This window comes from Arvicanthis niloticus, chromosome 24 (assembly GCF_011762505.2).
Source record: "Arvicanthis niloticus isolate mArvNil1 chromosome 24, mArvNil1.pat.X, whole genome shotgun sequence".
NCBI lineage: Eukaryota > Metazoa > Chordata > Mammalia > Rodentia > Muridae > Arvicanthis > Arvicanthis niloticus.
The window spans coordinates 6,872,344-6,898,799 of NC_133432.1; the positions used below are offsets into that span (position 1 = coordinate 6,872,344).

General features: G+C 49.3%; 1 protein-coding gene across 3 annotated transcripts in view; it reads right to left on the reverse strand.

Moving 5' to 3' along the window:
• Ccdc60 (coiled-coil domain containing 60) overlaps positions 1-26,456 on the reverse strand; it is a 161,238-nt gene that overhangs the window by 13,201 nt on the left and 121,581 nt on the right. For 2 of the 3 annotated variants that reach the window (XM_076922566.1, XM_076922567.1), the window contains exons 5-8: positions 22,130-22,237; positions 15,595-15,685; positions 11,346-11,559; positions 5,431-5,515 (exon numbers count right to left, since the gene is read on the reverse strand). In XM_076922566.1, the coding sequence (XP_076778681.1) occupies positions 5,431-5,515; positions 11,346-11,559; positions 15,595-15,685; positions 22,130-22,237 (498 nt within the window). The remainder of the gene's footprint in view (positions 1-5,430; positions 5,516-11,345; positions 11,560-15,594; positions 15,686-22,129; positions 22,238-26,456) is intronic. The other variant, XM_076922568.1, reaches the window with a different exon arrangement.

Here is a 26,456-nt window from a genome sequence, read left to right on the forward strand (position 1 = left end):
TCTACACTCACCCAGAATTACACACTCACCCAGAATCACAAAATTACCCAGAATCCACACTCACTCAGAACATACTCACCCAGAATCACACACTCACCTAGAATCTACACTCACCTAGAATCCCACACTCACCCAGAATCACACACTCACCCAGAATCCCACACTCACCCAGAATCACACACTCACCCAGAATCACACACTCACCCAGAATCACACACTCACCCAGAATCACACACTCACCTAGAATCCACACTCACCTAGAATCCACACTCACCCAGAATCACAAAATTACCCAAAATCCATACTCACCCAGAATCACACACTCACCTAGAATCACACACTCACCTACAATCTACACTCTCCCAGAATCACACACTCACTTAGATTCCACACTCACCTAGAATCACACACTCACCCAAGATCACACACTCACCCAGAATCACACACTCACCCAGAATCACACACTCACCCAGAATCACACACTCACCTAGAATCTACACTCACCCAGAATTACACACTCACCCAGAATCACAAAATTACCCAGAATCCACACTCATTCAGAACATACTCACCCAGAATCACACACTCACCTAGAATCTACACTCACCTAGAATCCCACACTCACCTAGAATCCCACACTCACCCAGAATCACACACTCACCCAGAATCACACACTCACCCAGAATCACACACTCACCTAGAATCCACACTTACCTAGAATCCACACTCACCTAGAATCTATACTCACCCAGAATTACACACCCAGAATCACAAAATTACCCAGAATCCACACTCACCCAGAATCACACACTCACCTACAATCACACACTCAGATTCCACACTTACCTAGAATCACACACTCACCTAGAATCACACACTCACCCAGAATCACACACTCACCCAGAATCACACACTCACCCAGAATCACAAAATTACCCAGAATCCACACTCACTCAGAACATACTCACCCAGAATCACACACTCACCTAGAATCTACACTCACCTAGAATCCCACACTCACCTAGAATCCCACACTCACCTAGAATCCCACACTCACCTAGAATCCCACACTCACCCAGAATCCCACACTCACCCAGAATCACACACTCACCCAGAATCACACACTCACCTAGAGTTTCACCACACCTAGAATTCCACACATATCTGTAATTTCACACCTATAGAGTCTCAATGCTCCTGGAAATAACCCCCACCCCTCCACCCCATATGAGCATCTACACAGAAGCCCAGAACTACATTCCTCATGGAATTCTATATCCAGTCAAATTGCCAGGACTTGGAGATAGAGCCCACTTGAAGGGTTTCCTGGAAACCAGAGCTGCTTTGGGGGTCCTGCCTTGGTAGGTCTGAGATGAAGTCTAGATGCTGGTGTCTTCCCAAACACATGGTTCTGGTCCCTAGCATCATGTAGACGCCATCAGTACATGTGACAAAGAAGCCATCGTCCTACAGCCTTGGGGCTGGGGTTTGGTGGGGCTGGTTTTTTAGAGAGGTCTCTGTGAATCTCTCAGCCTGTCAGCTGACCTTAGGTGCTGTGTGAAGTGAGGGGAGCTAAGGCTTTTCCTGTCCCTATTAATCTCATAGAAGCTTCAATATCTGATGCTTTACTGAGTTGGTGAGATTTTATTTTTTTTTTCTGAGAAAGAATTAACAAGGAAGGGCGATTTCTATAATTTCTCCGTAGCTATGGGTATCACTGAATCAAATGCAGAGTCCACGTGAAAGATTTCTCCAGGGTCAGATGCTTTGTGAACCACATGGGAGTCATCATGGATGACCTAGGTGCTCCACATACCTAGGTGCTCCACATGCCTTGGTGCTCCACATCTGTGAGGTGAGCTGTGCTGGGTAGGTTTTTGTTTTATTTTATTTTATTTTATTTTATTTTTTTCAGCTTGATAGAATTTTGAGCATTTGAGAGAAGTGAGCCTCGATTGAGAAACTTCCTCCATAAGTTTGGTCTGTGGGTGTGTCTCAAAAGAACGGAATTGACTAATGACTGATGTGGGAGAGAGCCAAGCCCACTGTGGGTGGTATCATCCCCTAGGCAGATGGTCCTGGGTAGTATAAGAAGGTAAAGCAAGCAAGCCACGGGGGTGGGTGGGGTGGGTGGTGGGTGGGGGGTGGGTGGGGTGGGGGGGGGGGGTGGGGGAGGTGGGGGGGGGAGCAGCATTCTTCTGTGGCCTTTGCTTCAGTTTCTGTCTCCAGGTTCCAGCCCTGACTTCCCTCAGTGTAGGACTATGTGACCTGGGAGCTGCAGGCTGAAGTTAACCCTTTCCTTCCCAAGCTGGTTTAAGTTGGTGTTTCATCACAACAATAGAAAGCAAACTGGAACACGTGGCAATGGTGACAGTGGACACACTTGCCTTAGCACAATGCTGCAGAGGTTTGTGCCTCTTATATAAAGAATAAGAGTAATGACTGTGCCCCTCCCGGCATCTCTTGGTTGCTAACTCTATGTCAGGGAGAAGCTGGCATGTTAATAAATGCGTCATCTCGCTAAATGCTCCAGAGACTCATTGAGACAGGCATAATTTCCAGCATATTCACAGTGCTTTACAAGCTCAGCATGGTTTGCTAATCTCACCACGGCCATTTTGGATAGGTTGCTAAGGGGATTCATTTTACAGAATGGTGAACAGACTCCAGAGAAACAGCGTGCCAGATACTCAGAAACTTAATGATGGGGATGGAGACATTCCCTAGTCTATTTGGTTCCAAGCCACACCTTGGTGCTCCACATGCCTTAGTGCTCTACACGCCTTGGTGCTCCACACGCCTTGGTGCTCCACATACCTTGGTGCTCCACAGTCTCATTCCACAGATGGGAGGACACACGCTTAGAGAGGATGGAGACACCTGTCCATCAGGCTTTGGATCTGTACCAACTTGACTTAGAAGCCTTTACAAGAAGGGAGGTCTCTGTCTGAGTGGACATTTGCCACCTTCCTTCGCCTGTCACTAATGCTGACTGCGCAAGCGCCTTATGGACTGGCACTGTCTCGGAGGGCCTCCACGTTGTGCCACCTTAGGTGGTGGGTTTGAGCTGAGGCGGCAGCAGAGAGATTCATCAGTAACAGGCAGGGGTGGGGTGTGATGTATTTGAAAACATTGGGCCGAGTATAATTACAGTGATAACGATAACCAGTAAGTCATGGCTGGTGTCCCGGTAGGCTGAGACTGATGATAAAACTCTTCCTTGCTTCATTTGTTTTCCGTAAGTAATTTGCTTTCTCAGAGGGAGCCGCAGGGGAGGAGGGAACTTTTGACTCCACACCCGGCATTTTCTCTGGAGCAGTTTCAGAGGCCGCAGGTCCGTGGATGAGGCTTCTCACCAGAAAGATGGACACCTTGGGTTCAGGCTCAGCACTGCTTGGAATGTCCAAAGACGCCTGTGCTTTTAGAGTAAGAGTAAAAATCCTCCGGGCGAGGGCTTCCAAGATGAAGTCCCTCACTAGCGCGTGCTTTTCTCTATCTATTCGGCTCTGTCTCTGTTCCCTGACTGTGCTGTGGTCCCTCCTAACCATGACAGCATGAGGCTGCCTGCATGCTCCTCCCCCATGAGGTACGTCTATTTGCATATGGCTGCCCCCATGCTCCTCCCCCTCCCCCTCCCCCAACGCTGTACGTCCATTACCTTTGACAGTTTATCCCAGAGAAAGAACACACTGATTCTCATGACTATCCTTCCCTGACTGGATCTGTACCCTACCCCCACCCTGATGCTTTCTGAGCCAGGGTCTTGCTATGTAGCCCAGGCTAGCCTCAAAACTCAGGATCTTCCCGCCTCATCTCCCGAGTAATGAGATTATATGGATAAGCCACCACGCTTATCCTGTGTTTATATTTCTCTGACTTTTTCTCAAGTGCTGGGGATGCAGTCCAAGGTTTTGCACACACTAGCCCCGGAGCTGTCTGTAGCTCAAAACTCCCCCCCCCCTTCCCGCTTTTTTTTTTTTTTTTTTTTTTTTTTTTGTTCATCTTTTATTTAATTTTGACAACTCCATGCCTGTACTCAATGTGTCTTAATCATATCCATTCCAATCCCATCCTCTCTGGCCTGTAATTTTAAAACCATGCTCTTGCCTTTGCCCAGGAGCTCTGGCCCCTCCCTGCTTAGTTCTGTGATTGGCAGCCGCCAACTTCACCAAGCCGCCATCACCAACCCGGCTTCTATTTCTACCTACCTGCGCTCCATGAAATGAAAACACTCAGACCATTACTTTCGAATTTACCTACTATCACAATTGCTGGGCACAGAATCTCCTGCCCTAAACTTATGGGCTAGCCTGTATCTACTAGCCTCTGCCGACCTCCTTGGCTATTCACCAGTTAGAGTCCAATGGTGTTAGCTTCCCCAAGATCTTACCTGATAGCTGCCTGCTTCTCATTCCAAAGCCTGTCCAAAAAGCGCCCCCCCCCTTCTTTCCCTGCGTCTTCTTTTCCTCCTGGGACCCGGAAGTCCCACCTGTCCCTTCCACCCACCAATTGGCTCCTGGCCTCCTTTATTGACCAAATCAAGAACCAATTAGGGAACCAGGCCTTACCATCAGCGCCTCCCCCTACACTCCACCCAACTCCCCCACTAGACGCCCCTCAATATGTCTCATCTAACCTCTGTGTTCTCTCTCCCCCCTCTTGCACAACCCACTGAATCACTGCCGTCCACTGGAATGTTGACTGATCTCCATGCCTGGCTCTTGCTCAGATCTTAGGCATGTCGCCATGACAGCAGTACGTTTAAGAGTGCAGCAGCCATGTCGTATCCATGAGACAGCAGTTCGAGGCACTCCACCACACCCTCCAGGTCTTACATTCTCTCTGCCCCATCTTTTGCCATGTTCTGTGAACCTTGCGGGGCGTTGGTATCGCGTCTAGCACCCAACAGCCATTTGTCCTCAGCATTTTGACCGGTTCTGAGTCTCTATTGACTGACTACCGCCCTCTGCAGAAGAAGCTCCTCTGGCTGACACTGAAAGCAGTGCTATTTTATGTAAAAACCCCTAATTTTTTTTTTAATACTCATGTCTTCAGGCTCTCGTTGAGTACAGAGTTTACACACTCATGAAGAAGGTGGGTAACAACAGGGCCCCAGGCAGGCCGAGTGGCGATGTGTCAAGGTGGCTGCCTTTGGAAGTTAGAATCATCCAGATGTGAGCAGTTTGAGTCACCTCACTGTTCACCAGCTGCGTGCCTGTTAGCTTTAGCCTCTCTGACCCCTGTTCTTTTATTTGTGAGGTAAAGAGAGTAGCTCCCACCTCGTGAGGTTGTTTCAAGAATCCAGGGCAGTTGCACACATGCACAAGTACACAGCTCAGGGTCTGGCTCCATGGTTGGTAACTGCTACTGTGGCAGCCATCGCTCTTTGACTGACACCCTTTAGCTGCCCAAGGAATTAAGATGGCATACCTGGGGGCCTTCCTCTGTATCTCGTTCTCCACCAACATGGTTCTTCGGGCGTCCTCCCGGACCATCTCCAGCAGCTTCTGCAATTCTGATGGGAACAGGAAAGGTTACCCTTGACCTGGAGACGGGATGGTACATGGATCTCATGCCTGGCCTGGGGATGCCTCTGCCTGTGGGAGCCAGGGGCCCTGACAGGGATCCTACCTGGCACTAGAAGGGGCAGCTCCTAGGGTCTGGCAGGTTACCTGTCTGTCTTAGGGTTTCTATTCCTGCACAAAACATCATGACCAAGAAGCAAGTTGGGGAGAAAAGGGTTTATTCAGCTTACACTTCCACATTGCTGTTCATCACCAAAGGAAGTCAGGACAGGAACTCACACAGAACAGGAAGCAGGAGCTGATGCAGAGGCCATGGAGGGATGATACTTACTGGCTTGCTCAGCCTGCTTTCTTATAGAACCCAGGACCACCAGTCCAGGGATGGCACCACCGACAATGTCCTCCCCCATCAGTCACTAATTGTGAAAATCCCTTACAGTGGGACCTCATGGAGGCATTTTTGTCAAGGGAGGCTCCTTTCTCTGTGATAACTCCAACTTGTGTCAAGTTGACACACAAAACCAGCCAGTACACTACCCGACCACCACTCCTTGACTTAAACCCACCCTATGATTTCCTATTCTTTTCCTGGCAACAGGGCTCCACCTGACTGAAGAAGCCTTGAAAGATCTTTTAAAACAGGTTATTTTTTGCATGTGGTGTATACCTGTTCCTGTGTGTATGTGTAAGTGGACATACGCATGTCTGTACATGTATGTGGACATAACACGTGTGTGTGTGTGTGTGTGTGTGTGTGCATGCATACGTGGGATCAGAGGTCAAAATTGGGTGTATTTGATCTCTACCTCATGTTGTTGGGCTGAGAGAGTCCGTTTCTGAAGCTGGAGCTCACTGACAGAGGAGACTGGCTGGCTAGCAATTCTTTGTCCCGTGTCTCCCTGCTGGGCATTGAGATTGCTGGCAGGCACCACCACATCTGTTTGGTTTTTTGTGGGTGAGGAGATTGAACTCAGGCTCCCATGCTGGCATAGCAAGCAGTTCACCGACTGAGCTATCTTCTCTCCCCCCCCCCCCCCCCCCCCAAGATCTTATACTTTGCTTAAACCAGAGAAAGCTGTCTCAGGTTCTGCCACGAAATCTTGTTTGGGGAAGTTGGACCGATTATTTTTCAAACTGGTGATTTGCAGCCTGAATCCAGACTAAAATTGCACTTTGTGTGATTTGAGCACAACCTTGGGAAACCAAGCTTTTGTTTGCATAAACATCCAGACTCCCTAATTCCTTCTCTGAAAGGATCTAAGACTTGACTGCGCTGTCCTTGGTTCTGCCACACACTGACTGGGTTTCAGACAGGCTTGTGATTTCCGGCCCGCAGCGCCGTGTCAGCTGACCCTCATCATGGTTCCCTGTGTTGGAGGTTTTGGTTTCCGGTTCCTGATGCTTTGGGAATGCTGCCACGGGTCTCCAGGGGGCTAACTTCACCAGTGTCGAGTCTGTTCTGGATGAGCTGCCAGAAGACGGGGTGCAGCTGGAGGAAACAGGGTTATGGGACCATATGTCTTAGAGGGCTTGTTCCAGTCTCTTCGTTTCCATATGCCTTGCAAATACTTTTTGATGCCTGGCCTCCGCGATTTGGAGCTTGTCTCTCAAAAGATGCACTGGATTCCTAATCTCTGGGACTTCAGAATGTGATGTTGATCGGAAGCAGTTACGGTAATTGTGATTGGTAAGGATGAGACCACACTGGAGGGTAGCGTGATAGGCTCTCTCATGCTAGTGTGACTGGTGTCCTTGGAGGAGGAGGGGGCACGTCAGGGTGAGCATGGCCGTGCGGTGCCAGAGACAGAGGCGAGTAGCGTGTCTATGAGCGGAGGGATGTCAGCCTTCCTAGCATCTGCCAGCTAGAGAAGGCTGGCAAAAGGAAGGACAAGCATCTCTTCATTGACCTCATGATTTTGAAAGCCAGGTCCCCAAAAGTTTGAGGTGATATATTATTGTTGTGTTGAACCGCACATACTGGCATCCCTAGAAAGTCACAGATACTCTAAAAATTTAGAAAATATGATGCAGAGTGAGCTGTGTGTTTCATAAAAGACGAGAGTGGGGTGTAAGTGAGCAACAGTGTTTTACACAGTGTTTTAAAACAGTGTTTTACAGGTTTGATAGCAGACCACCAGGAAACACCACGTCCTGAAGCATGTAGCTGTCCAGGGTGCTGAACCAACCCTTGGTTGGGGATGGTACAGAATTGGGGGTGGGGGAGGGAGGGAAGGGAGGGAGGGGAGGAGGATTGAGGTGGCCTTGGCACAAGGGGAGTAGAGAACACAGATGGGCAGAGCCACTGACATAAGGGGAGAGTTCTGAAGTAGTTTTCAAATAATTTGGGGAAGCAAAAAGGAGACAAGGAGAAAATGAAATTTGAGCATTTGAAGGGAGAGTCATAAGACTGTGCTCTTGGATTTGCCTCAGAATAAACATATTACATGGCTGGCCTCATTGATATACATATATTGATATATATGTATCATATATAAAAGATATATCAATGTATATTTTTATTAACATATGTTAATATACTAACCTACACATATATATTTATTTATATTTGCTTTGTGGTCCCCTGGAAGGGAGTGCAGTGGATGGTATCAGACTCACACACACAGACACACACAGATACACACACACACGCACACATACACACACAGACCCTGGCAGAAACCTTCCTTAACGATGGCTTCACATCTAGTGTGCACCAGGCTGAAGGCATGAAGCAACACACCCAGGCCTGCAGGAGTCTGATCACTCTGCATCTTCAAAGCTCTTTAATCTTGGGAACTTTTATTCTTTTTGTTTGTTTGTTTGTTTTTCATCTGAAAGGCGAATTTTTTCCAGTTCATTTTCCCTGCATCCTTTGCAGTTAGATGTAGTCCTATGACTGAGAGATCTAGGCAATGAGGTTTTACTATTCTCTCCTTCCCACCCTCTCTCCCTTCCTCCCTTCCTCCTCTCTGTGTGTATGTGTGTGGAGGTCAGAGGGAAATCTTGGAGTCCCGCCTCTCCTTCAACCGGTGGAAGGAGACTCAGGACCCTTCTCAGGCAATCAGGCTTGGTAAAAAGTACCTTTCACTGCTCGGCTCATTTACCTCCGTGAGGTTTTGGAAGTGCGGTGTAGAGCTGCAGAGAAGATTGCTTACCACCTCTGGGTATGGGTGCTTTTATACCCTGTCTGCTGCCTTCTGCTTCAAACCTGGGATATGGGTGTGATAGGTAGAGCTCTGGTGGCCACTCTGGGCCATGAAGTGATATTGGGGTTGGCCAACTGAAAAAAAAATGGAGTAAAGCAGCCCTGTGGTGACACTTATCTGTGGTGACACTTTTGAGGGTCATTTTTATCCACTCTTGCTTGCTCAGCCTTCTTTAATCTGTAGGAAGATGTAAACATTGATCTTTTTAAAGTCACTGCCCCCTCCCCCCAGGCCTCTGTGCCAACCAAAAGAAGTGTCTCTTTGACGCCAGCAGATAAAAACAGTAAACTAAAATTAAATCTTCAATAAGGCCTGCTACAAAGTATCAAGAGACTTTGAAGAGAGAGAACCCGGTTGGGTCAGGTCAGGTTTCACAGGGGAAAGATGCACCAGAATTGGGGTTTGAAGATCAAGGGAGCATCTACCAGCCCCAGGTGTGTGTGTGTGTGTGTGTGTGTGTGTGTAGAGACAAAGGAAGTGACATAGGATGACGCTCTTCCCGAACAGGAGTTCAGCTGGTAAGGCTGGGCTGCTCTTATGAACCAGCAGGATGCTAGCTCTCAGCGTCCCGAATAAGTTGTCTTGGAGGCCAAGGACATGACTGAAAGGTGCTCCGCTGAGGGTGGAGGCCAGGTGGTCACTGTGTCCAGCATCTAACTCTCTGGGTTAATGTGGAGGAAAAAAAAACAAACAAAAAAAACAGCGAGTAGGGGCAGGGCAAGCAGCAGTCTATTAGAAACTGTCAAGCCTTGATCCCTCTCCCCAGCCTCATCTCTTCGGGTCTCAGCTCAGTGGTCGGAGGTGAGAAGGGCTTCTGTGGACCAACCTTGCTTGAGTTTTAGCCACTCCAAGCTGGCAAGAAGACCAAGCCTGCTCTCTAGATCCAGTACTATCTGGCCTCTGATGACTAGAGATCTTAAGTCGTCTTGTGCCTCATGGCTTCCTTGTTTTCCCGCCTGAGTTTTCCTTCTTAAATTCATGATCGTCTCATTCCTCTTATCACGGGTGCTCAGCACACACACGCACACATACACACACACACACACACACACACACACACACACACACACACACACACACACACACACACACAGAGGAAGCTTCCAAAGTTCTTGTGAATCAATGTCTTGCTCCCTCTCTGTCTCAAGTAATGCCTCTGCCCAGAGAGTAGCTTTGAGTGCTCCAAGTCTCCCCTGGGCACCCATTGACTTGTCTTGACTCTTCCTTATACTTCTGGAGTTTTGCTTGGTTTTGGTTCTGATAGACCTGGTGTAATCCAGACTATAGGTCCACTCTGACCTCTTTGAATATAAACAGCACCCAGTCCTTGCCAGTTCTTCCTGGGCCAGCCTCAGCTCAGCTGTCAGACTTCATCTTCACCTTGTGACAGGAACTCTGCCATTTTTTATACTGTGTGTGTATACTGTGTATACTGTGTATACTTTGTATACTGTGTATATGAGGCTCAATGGCTCATAAGCTCCTGGGAATTCTTGCCTTGGTCTCCCATCTCTTTGCAGGAATGCTGGGATTATGGAAACTTGAATTCCACATCTGGCTTTTTTTGTGGTTCTGGGGATTTGAACTTGTGTCCTTATGCTTGCCCACAGAAGCCCTGCTATGCATCTTATTATATTTGCCCAATGCAGGGAATACTGAGAATGAATATTTGACATGATTTGTGGAATAGAGCCTTGAACAGTATTCATGGTTTTAGATTTCTTTCTTAAAAGAAGACCCATAGCTTTCAGGAGATTCTTAGGAAGTCTAAGACTGACTTGTGGACTGATATAAAGGTGGCTGATATGAGAAAGCATATACTTCTGTGCAAACATGTAGATCTACGGCCCTTCAGGTTCGGACTTGGGAGGGAGAGGGTCAACAATGGGCTGTGTCTTCTGCTGGGTCGATGGGAGCCTTTTAAAGTCAAACTGGGACAACAGATACACAGGTACAGACTCTGTCAACTTCATAAAACTGTTGGCTCGTACATTTAACCATGCACAGTTAAAATAGATGGTGCTTCACGAGCTGGGGGTGGCAGCAAATGTACGTCTTTAAGTCCAGCCTTCGGGAGACTGAGGCAGGAGGATTGTGAGTCACAGGACATCTTGGGCTATTCTCTCTCTCTCTCTCTCTCTCTCTCTCTCTCTCCCTCTCTCTCTCTCACACACACACACACACACACACACAGAGACATGTCTGTAAATCAGTGTAGACATCAGGTACTGAATTTGAGGAAGGCAGAATAAGATAATGTCTCCATCATAATTTCTATCTTCGTGAAGTGTGGAAAGGCTAAAATTCTATAGAGATTGAGGTGAATATGATATTTTTAAGGTGTTATGGGGGTAAATGGTGATTGTGGCTGCATCCCTGTGGGGAATGGCCCTTAGTGACACAACTTATGGGGGGGGGATATTTTCAGTCTTTTTGGGGCTGTGGGTGCGAGGAGTGAAGTCAAGGGAAAGGACTCAAAGGCTTTGAAACAGCCAGACTACTGAGACCTTTGACCTCCGCATCTCTGCTGAAAAGACTAGGAGGTGGGTCGGGAGGGGCTCAAGGACCTAGGAATGTAAAGGCAGACCTCAGTGGGCTCTTCAGTGGGACTTACGGAAGTGGAGGATTTCCTCTTCTGGCTTAGTGGAGGATGACTCATTGTCTTCGATGTCTTTGCTGCCCGTGGGCTCATCAGAGCTGGGGTTCACCGACATCATGCTGCTCTGGGGAGAAGAGCCCCCACTGGTCCGAGTCAGGCTGAGGGTGGAGCCTCGCTTGCTGGGCTTGCGGCTGGCTGTGCGGATGGCGGGGGCTTTGAATTTCTTGGTCTGAAGGAAAGAGGGAAGAAGGAGGGATGTCAGAAAGGATGTCAGAAGATGGGGAGGGAGACGGATGGGGGATGGGAGGGGGAGGAAGCCATAGGGAGGGGGACAAGGGGAAGGGAGAGAAGGGGGAAGTGGGAGGGGGAGGGAGAAAGAAAGAGTGGGAGGGAAGGAGCAAGGAAGTAAAGAAGGAAGTAGGGAAGGAAAGGAAAGCGGTATTTTGAGTCCCTGTTGAGGTGGAGGTGAGGGTCAAAGAACGCTGAATTCCTCCCGGGCTCCTTCTGAACACCACGGGCTCATGCTGGACCTGGAGTGATTGTCCATCACTGATCATCACCCAAGCCCATCAGAAGACACTAGAAGTACCCTTGTCTTTATACTGATGATCCCGAGAGAGTCTCTTACTGAGCCAGAGCTCTGCTGGCAGCCAGCAATCTCCCGTCTCCACCACCCTCCCCGAGGAGCCGAGGTTAACAAGCACACAGCACACATCACCGTGCCAGGCTTTTGATGGAGGTGGCGGGGATTTGAACTCATGGTGGGGATTTGAACTCAGGTCCCCATGTTTGTGCAGCAAGCCCTCTGACTCACTGAGCCAATCTCCTCAGCCCCAGAAGTAATTTCCCTTGAGAGCTTTTAAGATGAAAGTGCTTGAGAGAGACTCGGGTTGACAGCGTATTTATAGGTCCCAGGGAGGAAGGTGTGTGGGGGGGAGCAGCTGGGGTCCTGTAGGCCTTACTGAGATTTACCACCACGATGCTCTAGATGGGGAGAATTGCACTCAGCAGGTTTGCTTCTGGGAAGTGCGTTAGTAATGCTTTGCTCAGCTTCCTTGCAGGGTCCTGACTATAGGCGGAACTTCCCTGCACTGGAAGCACGGAGCAGGGAGAGGAATATTTTGGTTGCACAGAGGAAGGGAGAAGGTGAGGGAGAGAGGAGAGGGGTGATTCTTCACCTCTCATCTCTTTCTTTGCTTTGTTCCCTTCCCCAAGGTTTTGTTTTTTGTTTTTTGTTTTTTTTTTTTTTTGCGTTTGTTTGTTTGTTGGCAAAGTTTTGAAGGAGGAGGTTTCATTTCGGATGGGACAGGCAGGGAAGGCTGGAGTTTGGGTTGGGTTTAGCCAGTTCTCAGAGGCAGCACACAGAAAGGCGGGAGATGGAGGGGAAAGTCAATCAACATCGAGACCTTATGTCAGCCAGGACGGGCAGCCAGCAAAGTCAGGAAAGTCCCTTGTCCTGACCTTGCAGCTTAGCCAGGAGCTTGTCTGCCTGACAGGATGATCCTCACCCCCTGCCACCCCATGAGAGAAGATGTCAGAGCTCAGGGTTGACCCACGCAGAGGTCCCCCCTGCCTGCTTCAGCAGGCACTTGGCCCTGGAGAATAGTCTTTAGACAAACACCATTGTTGAAGGTTTAACAGCCTGTGTTTGGGGAGGTGGGGGGCAACCTGGAGTCTGGCAAGGAGCCCCGGACTCCTAGCCGATGGACGGACTAGAGCATCCAGTTTCCCCATTTATAAAACATTGGGAACGGACTGAGATGATCACAAAAGGACCTTGGTGTCCTCTGCAGTCCTACACACACCTTCCCTGAGCAGGGGATTTCATCTGGTGTTCCTAAAGTTGTTGATAATTAACATTCAATTAGCCACCCGGGCCAGGAGACCCAGAGCAAAGGGCTGACACTTGTGATTAATTGAGAGCATTGGGGAGGTGAAGTGTGGGGGAAGGCATGACCACTCCAGCCTGTTGTTTGCTCTTTGTGGAGCTGACTCCCCCTGACTTACATCTCCGTGTGCTTTTCTTCATTTCACAGTTTGCTCAGGACTGATACGACCGCTGCCATGTTCTGCCTCGGGAGAGCCTGGCTTTTTGTTGTTGTTGTTTTTGTTTGTTTGTTCCTTTTCTGTAATAGGGGAAGCTTTCCCTGAGTGAATCCTTATGCTTTGTAAAAAGCAGGGGCTGAATGCCCATAGGGAGACATATTTTGCCACTTTTTTTTTTAATTACAAATTTGGAGAAAACCCTACACATTTGGCTTTTGTTCAGAGTGATGAGTCCTGGGTTCCTCTTTGCATGGGGGTAGTATGGGTCCCCCTAGTCTCCCTTTTCGATATGCTTCATTTTGCTACGGACCTCACCACTCCCTGCTGTGTTTCAGTCAATGTGATTTTTTTTTTTTTTCCGTTGACAAGATTTTCTGTCTTCAGGAACATGGCATGCTATGGATGAGGTCTGTGCATACCAAAAACCCACTGTTGGCTAGGGTCTGTTTCTAGATTCCCATTTTATAGATGGATAAACTGAGGTCAGGGGAGGAGAGAGGGTTCATCCAAGATCACAAAGTAGCCTGAGCCAGAGTGGCTGCTCCAGTGTCCTGCCAGGCCTGGAGTGGACCACACTACTGCCAAGGTCTGACCCATATACTCTGCAGGGGATTCGATTGTGAGAATTCCGTGGTAGTGTTACTGAACATTCTGGAAGGACACTCCCCCTCCCCTTGCCCCCAAGCTCATGGCTCCTACTGCTTTGTGTGTTTCTAGAGATAGGTGTACACCGTGTCTCCATAGCAACTTTGTGTGAGAAAACAAAAGCTCTTGCTTTCTGGGTCTTGCTGATGAAAGAGGAGGAAGCAGGAAAAAAAAACAAAAAAAAACCAAAAAAAACCAAAAAAACCAGTCCTGCCATGGGGAATGTGACTCTGAAGAACCTTAGGTTTCACACATAGGCCCAAGGTGGACTCCCAGCCCAGCTGTGTGACCCCATGCAAGTCGCTCAGACTCTCTGAGCTCCGACTAATTCTCCCATCAGAGTGTAAGAATGGTGTCCTGTGGGACATTAAGAAGGCAGTATGAAGGAATGTTTGAGGAGGTTGGCCCATTTGTAAGTATATTGAAAAGTGCTTCTCATTAACTGTTCGTCTTAGGTTTGTTGCCTCTCTCTCTCTCTCTCTCTCTCTCTCTCTCTCTCTTTCTCTCTCTCTCTCTCTCTGTGTGTGTGTGTGTGCAAATGTGTCAGAGGACTCTCTCCTTCCACCATGCCAGTCCTGGAGATCGAACTCTGGACATCAGCCTTGGCTGCAAGCCCCACTACCTCTGAGCCATCTTGCCTGCTCCCATTCTCATGCTTTCAAGTGCGTTTGCATATCCTTTCCCTGAGCTTCTCGCTGGCCATGTGGTAGGTGGAGGTGGGCACTGTTTTGGTTCTGTGGGTGAGGGGACAGGATCTCTGTACACCCAGCTGATAGAGGCTTTATCTGTGCTTGCGGACTAGATGGACTCGAGAAAGGCATAGCTTTGGGTTGAAGATAACAGACCTCAAAATACCCTCCTGACAGCAAAGACACGTATGGCCTGGAAGACTGTCTGGGGAATAGGGGGGAAGGGAGGGAGGGAGGAAGGGAGGGAGGAAGGGAGGGAGGGAGAGGGAGACAGAGAGAGAGAGACAGAGACAGAGCTGAGAGCCTATTGGTTTAAGAGCAAAGTGAGCCTGTTTCCTTCTTGACATCTCACTAAGCAGGTGCCCATCAAACCCTTCTTCCCCTTTCCTCTCTTCTTCCAGTGTGTCTGGCCAAATGTCATTTTTCCCCCCCCTACAATCCCCAGATAACCATTTTAATTAAAATTTACAAACAAACAAACAAACAACAAAAACCCTAACAAAGGTGGCATATGGTATTTCCTTTGCTTGGAGAACCACCTAGACAGACACCTAGACAGCCTCCTAGGTGGACACCTAGACAGACACCTAGACAGACACCTAGACAGACACCTAGACAGACACCTAGACAGCCTCCTAGACAGACACCTAGACAGACACCTAGACAGACACCTAGACAGACACCTAGACAGACACCTAGACAGACACCTAGACAGACACCTAGACAACCATCTAGACAGACAACTAGACAGACACCTGGACAGACACCTACACAGCCTCCCAGACAGACATTAATAAACCTTTCCCGTTAGAGACTGACTATGGGATGCACACTCCTCCCCTTGCCTGGGGCCTGGGCTTTCTCGGGGGTATGGGCTCTGTTACCTTGGGTGCCGTGACGAAGTGATCCCACCTCTGCCCCATGGACTTGTCCTTGTTAATCTTCTTTATTGTGCTCTTGCTGCCGCCTGGGTCCCTGCGTGAGAAACAGCTTAATGAGTTTTCAGTTTGCAGAGTCTTGGTTTATTACAAGGTCCCCCCTTCTTACCTTTTCCCTAAAGAAAGGTAGATTCAGGCTGCTCTCTGGTATGGTTTTCTCTCTCTGCTACTTTTGGAGTGTGGAGGGGTGCAGTTCTCCATAGATGTGTCTTTTGAGGGGAATAAACTGAAGGCTGGGAAAGACCCATTTCCTGGGTGAGGACTGAGGGAGATAGGATACATTCGCACGTATTCTGTACCTACTTGTGTTCTGGACTTGGACGTTATGGAGTCCAGGGTGTGAATGCAGTTATGTCAGGGGTGGACCAGGAGGTGTGCTTGTTTCTGGCCATGCCTTGTGTGTTGTTCACAGGCAGCAATGTCAGGGACATTCCTGAGCATGGCAGAGCTCAGAACAGCTGGGCAGGAGCAGGGAGGGTGGTCGAGGGCGTGGTGAGCTGCATGACGAATCCCCTGGTGTGAGGCCTCAGGGTGAAGTTATCTGAGATGCTCTGTGTCAGATGCTTCCGGGCACTCATGGAATCATCTCCATCACTATCACATTAAACCAGATTCATTATCTCCCCCTCTGCAGCCAAGGAGAGGACCAGAGGCAGGGGTCCCTGCTCCAGGGCTCTGCACCTCTCTTATGCTGTGATCTTGAATTATTATTATAGTGCCCCCTCCTCCTCCCTGTGAATATGTTTCAGGCCTTATAACACCATGCCCTTCCCAGGTGGGAACTTTCTGGATAAGAGACAAAAGCCCCAAAGGGCTCTATGGGTGATTGTTCCCCACAGGGTGATGACAGACATGTCACCAAATTTGCCATAGTGGCATTTTTCAGTGGGAAGTGCTGCATGCACCATGTATAATTATAACCCTTCCACTGGGCTCGGGGAAGACCCTTACAGTGAAACACATGAGCACGCCTCGGAATATAGGATGTGGATATTTATACTTAGTGAAAGAAAGAGAGACTCTAAAATTGGGGCTCCATGTCAAGTTTCAGTTTGGTTCATTTTGGTTTTGGGTCTGACTTTATGGCCAAATGAGGTATGAAAAAGCTGAGGGTTTTTTTGTTTGTTTGTTTGTTTGAGCCTTTAGATTTCCAATTTAATGGTTATGGGACCTTGGGTCTTCATTGGTTCACAAGTGGGGAATCTCACTGTGTGATCTAACTACCTGTATGATCAATTAATTGGCTTATCAAAATTTCCACCCCCCTATTCTTTCATTATCTAATCTATCCATCTACTTACTGTACGTCTATCTATCTTTCTACCCATCTACCTAACCATCCATCCACCCATCTATCATCATCCATCCATCATCTGTCCATCCATCCATCACCCATCCACCCATCCATCCATCCATCACCCATCCATTCATCTGTTATCCATCCATCATTCATTCATGATCCATCTACTCATCTATCCATTATCCATCCATCAACCCATCCACCCATTGACCCACCCAACCACTTATCCATCCACCCATCCACCCATCCACCCATCCATCCACCCATCCATCCATCCACCCATCCATCCATCCATCCACACATCCATCCACCCATCATCCATTCATCTACCTGCCCATCCATCCACCCCACCCCCACACACCCATTGTAACTTCCTCACTCACACTTACCCCTTCACACCCCCATCTATCCATATTCCTATTCATTCAAAAATTTCACTAGCCATACATCCATTTTTTAAAACCCCATTTTCTCTGCAGGGTAGTTTTGGGTGCGTGAGACCCGTGATGTACTTGGCTGGCTCTCACTCAGCCTGTACGGAGCAGGGATTTGAGGAGATGAAGTGATCAGAGCGACTTTGATGGCAGGGGCTGGGGGCTGGCACTCACAGTGTCCAGGCTTGTCAGAGCCTGCCCCCACATGATGGCTGTGGATCACAGTATTCAGGTACAGGGGACAAGAATGGCTGGGTGAACTCAACTTCAGGCTGGCTTCTTGTAAGGAGTGCAGAATAGCAGATCCACAGGCTGTCACCAAGAAGGAGAGGGACTCTTTTGCCCCTGAGGCAGGGACCCATTGGTTGTCTAGAAGTTCACAACCGTGACATAAGAAACAGACTCCAGAATGGGAACCAGGCTGGGGGGGTAGGGGTGGGGTGGGATGTGCCTCCAAGCCTTTTGTAAGACTTTATATTTGATTACACAATAAAGAGTTCTGAATAATTAACAGAGAAGCTCATTTGAGTTGGTTCTGCTTGCTTTTCCCTTGAGTAATCAAATTAGGCAATGTTTAAAATCCAATGTTTAAAAGCCCCTCTCCTGCCTCACGCACAGTGTTTCAGCAGAGGCCCTTTCTGAAGCCTGGTTGCAGGCTAACCAATAGGCGGCCTTGGTGTTCCACGGTGCCTTTCATGACCACAGGGCTTTTGGCTTTCTTCTTTGCTAAGGCAGCCCCCCCCCCCAACCCCCCACCCCCGCTGAGCTGCCTGCTCCTTCTTGAAGTTCAAAAGCAACCCCCTTTCCCTTTCAAAATTAAATCTGGGCCCAGCCAAGCTTTCAAAATCTTAAATATTCAGGCCCAATCGGGGAGATGGAAGCTTTCCGCTAATGCTGACTTCCAAGGCGACCTGAAGTCTATTGCGACTTCAAGCGGCAGACTAAATGAACTAAAGCTGCAGGCAGATCCCCGCAGACCTTCGGCAGCCCTCAGTGCCGCCTCTGCAAAGCCGTTGATAAAGGAGAGGCCAGGTTAGACAGGATCGGGCTCTCTGATGTTTCCTTCTCGGTAGCAAATAAACCCAAAAGGAAGATCAATAGGTGGGGAAGAGAGATTAAACGCTGCTGGAGCCGGGAAGTCCACTGCTCGCCTCCCCGAGGAAGCTAAAAGCCAGTCAAGAACCTTCTTCAACTAGTGCTGTTCACCTAATGGAACCGGCTTCCCTGGCCTGTGTCCCCGAAGTCCCGTGTCTCTCTGTGACTTGCTTTGTTTAAAAATTATATATACACACCAGCATAGAGTGAGAGTGGGTGACCTTCTTGTGCAGATGCTCTGCCATCTGGATCCCGTGTTCTGCTTGGCTGACGGTAGGGACTTGGGTTAGGCAGGATCTCCGTCAGCCTGGCTCCGCCCATCCCCACCCCCACCCCCGCTATAATGAGCAAGGGTCTGGTGTTGGATACAGAAGCAGAGCCAAAAGCCAGCTTCAGTGACAGGGAAGAGGTTAGCACATCTGTCTGGCTCACTGTCTGGGGGACCTCTGGCGACTGTCCTTGCCTGTCAGAACCTGTTGTTATAGGCTGGAGTCTGCCTGATCCACTGCTTTCTATGTGCGTGGCTTTGTGCAGGGCCGCTTAGCTTCTCAGGGTCTCCACCTGTGAGAGGTGGGTAAGGATATTAGCTGGGCCCAGGGATTGCTGTGGATGTGAAGAGAAAAGACTCTCAAACGGGTGAATCAGGTTCAGCCATTAGCAAGGATAACACGCTTTCATCGGCGGGAGGGAGCTGACAGTAGTGGAAACCGAGGTGGGGCGGGCATCTCTCAAGGGGAGAGAGCTGTGATTTTCAGACCATAATTTTCCCCCTGCTGATGCTTTCTGGGGGCGCCAGTTTCCCAGAAACCAAGGGAAGAGAGCATCCGGCAGAGGCTCGGCTCTTTCAGTTGAGTCCTCTGAGCACATTTTGCTCTCGGAGGTCACTTGATGATGTCTATCTGTCGGGGCAATCAGAGCAATTTTCTCCAACGCTTTACTCTCAGTTTCCCGGCTCTAATACTGGGTGAAGAGCCCTCTTCTCAAGATGAAAAAAAAAAAAAATCTCCTCGGCTAGTTTAGGATGTGCGTATGCGCACGCGCGGGGTTCTGTGGCAGAGGGGAAGAGGTGCCGATTACACATGCCAGGGAGGGTCCAGTGGTCCACGCTCCTGGGATCTTCCAGGCTGGGTGGCTCTGTCCTGCTTCTTCAGAAATAAGTGACCATCTAGATGATCCTGCTGTGTTCTTTCCAGAGATGTTGGCTTGGGTACCAGAGTGGAGATTGATGCTGTTGTGTTGTCTGGGGAGAGGAGTGTGTGTGTGTGTGTGTGGTGGGGGGGGGGTATAAGTCAGATATTTCCCCAGGATGCCAGGCAAATCCCCTGACTCCTTGTACATGTCCTTCTGCATGTCAGCTCCTCCTCTGGTGGCCAGGTCTGGTCCTGGTTCTGTCTGTAGGGAGCCAGACATGTTTAGGTCCTTGGTGGGTTCTGCCCTGATGTATCCTGGTAAAATACTGGCTCCTCTTAGTGTGATCTTAAATCTTTTTAGTCCATGTTGACAGCTCATGCCCCTGTCCTGAGCACATTTCCGAGAGCAATCGAAGGCAGTGTGTAGGTTGACGGTCATATCATTCCGATCCAAGTCCTGCGTGATCAGCTTCCTTCCGTGTGGAAGAAGGGTGTCCATGCTTTAAAGGAAAATGTTGTGTGTGTGTGTGTGGGGGGGTGACGAGCTGAGGGATGAAGTGCTATCGAGCATCTCTGGGCTCGGGGGCTTGAGTCTTTAGACAGTACAAGCGATCCAGTGTGGGGGGAAATCTACATGTTGATTTGACCTAGTAAGTAGTGCTTCTCAGAACCGAGTCCCAAGAGATCTCTGCACTTTTCCGTGAATGAGATGCAGTCGGGCATTCTGTGAAGCGTGGGTTTTAACGCCAAGGATTTGGGAGCAGTGTGAGCATCTGTCCGTAGAGATTAAATGTGCTTCTCCATCTACTTGGGAGTGTTCCCTGCTGGGAATTCTTTTCCGTGTTAAGCATGTAGTACTGTGGAGTCGCTGAGCTGCTGCCGCCCTGCTGCTGCCGTGTTGGTGCATATTCACAAGGGGGAGGTGCCACAAAGATGTGGGACACACCACCTTATACCTTTACAAAGGGGTTTACGCTCAAGGTGGGATTTCCCAGCTGGTAGAAAAGCCTTCACACTTTGTATATTTACATGTGGGGTTAGGGGGAAGTTTTTGCAAGTGAACACCCCATTACCTTATAGCTTGGGCAGTTTTATTTGAAAGGAAGATAGGTGGTGCGTGGAATGTATTTCTTTTGAATGAACTGAGTTTTGGTGCATGTGATGTATGACTGTGTGTATGTGCAAGCATAGGTGTATGTGGGGTACATGCATCTGAGTTGGTGCACGCAGGGGCTGGCCAGGGGCTAACAGTGAATGTCTTCTTCAACTCCTATCATCCTGAGCTTGGAAGTCATTGTTTTGGCTTGACCAGATGGCCAACAAGTCCCTGGAATCTACCCATCTCTACTCAGTGCAGAAGTTACAAGCATGGATCACCATCCCTGGATTTTTCTTCAAGTGTGGGGGATCTGAACTTGGGTCTTTGCTTGTACAGAAAGTACTTTACACAGAAGACCATCTTCTTATCCCTGGGAAGCTGTTAAGGTCACAGTGTTTATACAAACTCTGGGAACCTACAAAGACATTTTGAAATAACTGGGACGATGTGGTTGGTCAGTGTGGAAGGAAGCCGTGGGAGGGGAGTGTGTTTCCCAGACACCAAAACTTGTTTCAGACAGAAAGCCCATTGGAATGACTAGATTTGTGGGTAGGTGACTGGTTTATGTTTGTGACTGTGTTTGTGATGAGTTTGGGTTGATAAATATTGATCGTCAACTTGAGGGTGCTGAGAGATTCCTAGGAGATCAATACTTTTATACCCATTTGGTGTATCTGTGGGCATGTTTCCAGAAGATGCAGGCCCTGGCTTGGCGAACGCTTTCATTATTTGATGGATTCAAAATTTTGAATGCATTGCCTGTGTCTGCGCGCCGCACACACACACACACACACACACACACACACACAAACATACAGTGTGCAGGCAGTACAAGAGGGTGCCACAAGAGGGCAGCAGATCCCTTGGACTTGGGGTATAGACTGTTAGAAGCTGCCACATGGATGCTCTGAACCAAACCCTGGCTGTCAGCAAGAGCGGCTGTGTTCTTAACCAACAAGCCATCTCCCCATTTCTGGGTTCGAACTCCACTATTGGAGAGGGAGTGGGCGGTGGCTGAGGTGAAGGAGCGACCAGGGACAACGCTGAAGAGCATGAGGAGGCCCAGAGAGAAATTCGTTTGTGAGTCCACAGCGTGCTGGTGTAGCTTGCCCATTTCTGTGGTGTAAATGATCCCACCACGGTCTATTTTATGCTGCCACTGTGTCGCGTGCAATATGGCACCAGGCAGAGACGCTTGTAAAGCGGTGTGTACAGTGGGCTCTGGGGAGAGGGTAGGTGCTGGCTCCAGCTCACCTGAGCCCACCGTAGGTGCTCAGCTCATCCACAGAGTGCATTAACTCCTAAGGCAGACCACCCGTCAAACAGACCAAGGGGAGTGTGGGAAGGGTAAGATCCCCGCCCCTGCCCCTTACCACCCAAGCGAGTCCCAGGTTGCAGTTGGGTACAGGGCTGCTGGGCTTACTTGGGGTTCCAACAGGCAATCAAGGGCCTCATGGTGTGGTGGGTGTGGTCGATAGTCAGGGCCTCTAGAAGCCAGTGGAGAGCACACAGCTGGCGGTAGAGGGGATCCCTGCAGAGACAGAGGGAGAGGACACAGGGACATCTTTTTAGAACACCGTTCACAGAGACTGCAGCTGCTCCGGCTTCAGTCGGAGCGCTGGCACACAGGTAACTGGTTTGGACCCATTGTGTATGACATGCCTGTTGGTCCCACTGTGCAGATGGGGACGCTGGAGGCCCGGGGGCCTTAGGGAGACCACATGACCATGTCACCGAGCTAGCAAGACTGAAGCATCCAGTTCCTCTGAATTTGAGTGTAGTGGGTGGAGTCTCTCCTAACTAGAGGTCATGCATGACTCAGGGAGACAAAATAAGGAGTGAAGGCATTAATATTACACCAATCTCTGATAATTTATCTGATCTTTAAAACATGCAGTAAATAGCCTGAGGGTTTAAGAAAACCTGGAAATAGGAAACAGTATTAGCAGGATTGACGGGTAGCTGGCCATTGAAGAAAAACACGCCGGGCACATCATTGGAAAATGAAAGAGAATGCACTGCTCAATAGTGTGTCTGATTGACATTTTTGGTCCTCTGGGGACCCCATACTAACCATCTGCAGTGGACTACACGTTGGCTGGTGCTACTCTCTCCACATTATTTTAAGGTTCCCAACAACCTGGCCGGGCATGAATTATTATCCATATTTTAGACAAGGGGGAAGCTGAGGCCCAGAGAGGCAAAGCCAGTGTTGTTCAAGGCCACACAAGCTGGTTGTGAGCAGAGATGGTGTCTGAATATTCGATTTGATGCTCACGGCAACTATAGGGTATAGTATCTGGTGGGAGACCTGAGGCTCTGAGAGGTTCAGCGAGTTGCCTAAGGTCACACAGCTGACACCGGTGAGGGACTGAACCAAGGAGTGACCTGGCCCAGAGATGGTAGCCTTAGGGAGCTGACTAACAGAGTGACCAATGGAAATGTGTTGTGGTCACTCTGTTAGTGAGGTCGGGAAAGGGTTAAGCTGACGCCTGTAGCTTTCTTGGAACTGAGGTGTAGTCCTGGAAGCTGTCTCCTCCCCCAAGAGTTCTCATTCTTCACTAATGGAACAGAGCCTTCAGTTACCAAGCTTTGTGATGGCTTTTTCCTGAAACTGCATCTTGCCCAGACCATTGCTCCCCAGGGGTTTCCAGGCGCAGTTCTCCCAGGCCCAGGAAGGGATGGCTTCTCAGTTTCCAGGAAGATCTTGCCTCATACCCTGAGTGCAGCTGCCTCAGGGTGTCTCCTGAAAGCTTTCTAGTCATCTAACATGGAACAGAGCTGTCTCACCTCTCTCAGCTTCTCTTGCTAGGGTGTAACTCTCACGTCCGAGGACAACTAGGACACCTCCCTCCTGCCCACTCTCTCCTCTTCCTCCCTCCCGTGTGTGTGTGTGTGTGTGTGTGTGTCTTCTACACACATCCATCTGGATAAAGAACAATTTACTAAGTATGACTCAGCCCTCCTTTGCCTTGGGTCCCATTGTAGGGGACAACACAAGTCTGTAGCTCCCTGTCCAGCGTTTAGACAATGAAGTCATCGTGTCATATGCCTGTTTCTGGGCCTTAAGTATCTCGATGCTTCCTAATTGTAACACTAACAAGTTGAGAAAGGCTGGGACAGGGGCCCTTGCAGGTCTTGGCTATGGGGATCCATGCAATGGGAGATGGGGTAAAGCAGGATGGGTAGTGGGGGATGGAGTCTGCTTGGTCGTGAGGTGGTACTGGAGACATGGGGCCTGTGAACATCAGACTCATTCATTCCCTCCCTCTTCCCCTCCCCTCTCTCCCTCCTTCTCTTCTTCCTTACACCTAGGATCCCACATACCCACCCCTTCTTTCAGCACTTCCATCCTAGTGATTTATAAAACTGCCCAGCACGAGTCAAAGTGGACCCTCTTTGCCCTTGCTTAACATCTCCAACCTCCCCACACCCCTAAACCACCTATCGTGTGGGCTTAATTGTGGAGCTCGAAATTTCTTCTGTTAAAACTGTAACCCGGGTACCTCCAATGTGTTCGGCGATATGGCCTTTGAAGAGGTTCTCCATTTAAAAGGAAGCCATTTTGGAGGGCTCTAATCCAGTCTTAGTGGAAAACAGAGGGAAGGTGACGGTGAGGAAACAGAGAGAGGACTACTGTGTGCCGTCAAGAAGGGACCGACCCTGGCAGCACCTTCCCCAGAACTCTGAGACAGTAAACCCTTCTTTTAAGGTCACAGGGAAGCCTACCTTGATCTCTCTAGGTCTGGGTTAGGTACTGTCCAAGGATATCCCTACAAAACTTCCCTGAGTCTCTGCACCCCAGGTCTCTGTTTATCACGGCTGCTTGGTCATTTACTGTCCTTGCTCTCAAGGACCTGCAAGTCATAGTCCTGGCGAGCACATGGCGTGGATACAGGTGGGTTCAGCATCCTTCTGCTTATCCAATGGAAGATGGCAGGAATTGGATGCCTTGGATCTGACATTTTTCCCCAACTGATAGTTTGGGATTCGATTCTTATGTCCAGGGCCACTGATGTGTGGTGACAACTCAGCCCCAGCCCCAAAAGTAACTGTGGGCATCCCAAGATCAGTGTTATTCATTCACTGCCAATGGGTCACTCTCATCCTTGTGAATCTGGGAGGAGGGTAGCACCAGTGTCCCTACTTTGCCAATGAAGGAAACTGAGGCATAAAGAACCTGGAAACTCATCTAAGGTCAAAAGGCCAGCAAACGTTAGAGTCAGAATCTGAGTCTAGCCTCCTGAATCCCTGCTGTAAAATAACCAGTTGATGCTGGTCTCCTGCCGTGGGGTGGCACCTTCCTTTCTCATCAGGAAAAGCCTTCATCTTCTGGGTCTAGACCACCTACTCTGCTTGGGAGAAGTCTCAAACCTGACCCTCACTCTCCTAATCTGTAGTGAACAGACTGGAAAAAAACCTATCACGACCAAACCTGGAAGTGAGCCTGGTGGCAATCTGTCTTTTCTCTCCAGGTCACAGGAAAAAAAAAAGACCACCCTCAGATTTAAAGAGAAAGCACTTATCTGCTTGAATGTAAGGCACAGTGGGTAAACTCTCCACATGGGCTTGTACAAGGCTCGAGTCTGCAGTGCCCAGGCTCAGGACCTAGGCGAGCATCACACACCTGTACAACTCCAGTGTGTATGAGCATCCCTGTGGGTGGGGTGGAGGAGACAGTCATTTCCTCTTGTTAGCTGCCAGACCCAGTGTACAATGCTGTCCCAGCCCTTGTCCGATGGCAGATCAGGACACAGGGTGTGGGCATGCTTTCACTGAGACTTTGTCACTTCAGAAGTGTAGTGAGCCGCTGTTTCAGTGGCTACACGTTTGCATTTCCAAGATTGGCCCTGGCCGCATGTTTCTCCAGATGTAAACATTTAGCTGCGCAGTTGCTAGGCAGATAGGCGTACCTTAGCCACTGCCAATCCCGAGGCATATTGGGTGGTGAGCGAACAGCCAATCAAAAGTGAATACGTCACTCTGGATTGTACTTAAGCGGGACCCCTTCCTCAGCTTGGCCCTTCCGCGTCTCTCCACGTTTCTCCACGTGGGTGATAAAGATTAAAAAGCCTCGTTTACAGTAACTACCTGATCTCTGCGTCTCGTGATTTCTCCGCGGATGCAAAGCTCTAGGGGGGGCGCGTTAGACAGAAGGATGGTAGGAAGCTGTATCTCAGAGCTCTAGACCGCCCCTCCCATTTTGAAAAAGGAAAAGCCAGATCTCACACACCCCTGGTGATGCAATCGATCCCTAAACGGCTAATTCAGGATTATCGGCCGGCTTTGGGATCAATCTCACTGGGATTGAGGGACTAGCCAGGCTTTGATCTACATTGGATGGTGTGGTGGCTGAGGGCTTAAGAAACGTCAAGTGGAGACTAATGTTATGGGTAGAATGTGAAATGTTCCCAAGGCTCAGTCTTGGTGTTGGTCCCCAGCTTGGGGTGCCCTCTGGGGAGACTGTGAAACCCCTGCTTTGTGATCACTCCATGTCAGACTCAGGGCTCTGGGAGCAGGCCCTGTGAGTTGTAAGGCTTGCTCTGTGATCGGCTCAGGATCAGCAGACTGCCTGATACATCCTCTGCCACGGCATCCCCTCTAGGCTGGGCTGTACCTCCTCAAACATGAGCCAGAATAACTTCTCTCACATTGCTTCTTTGTCTCTCGTCTTTTTATAATTGTTTACAATTGTGGCTGTGGGGAGGGGATGTGTGGTGCTGCACTTGTGGGGGTCAGAGGACAGACTG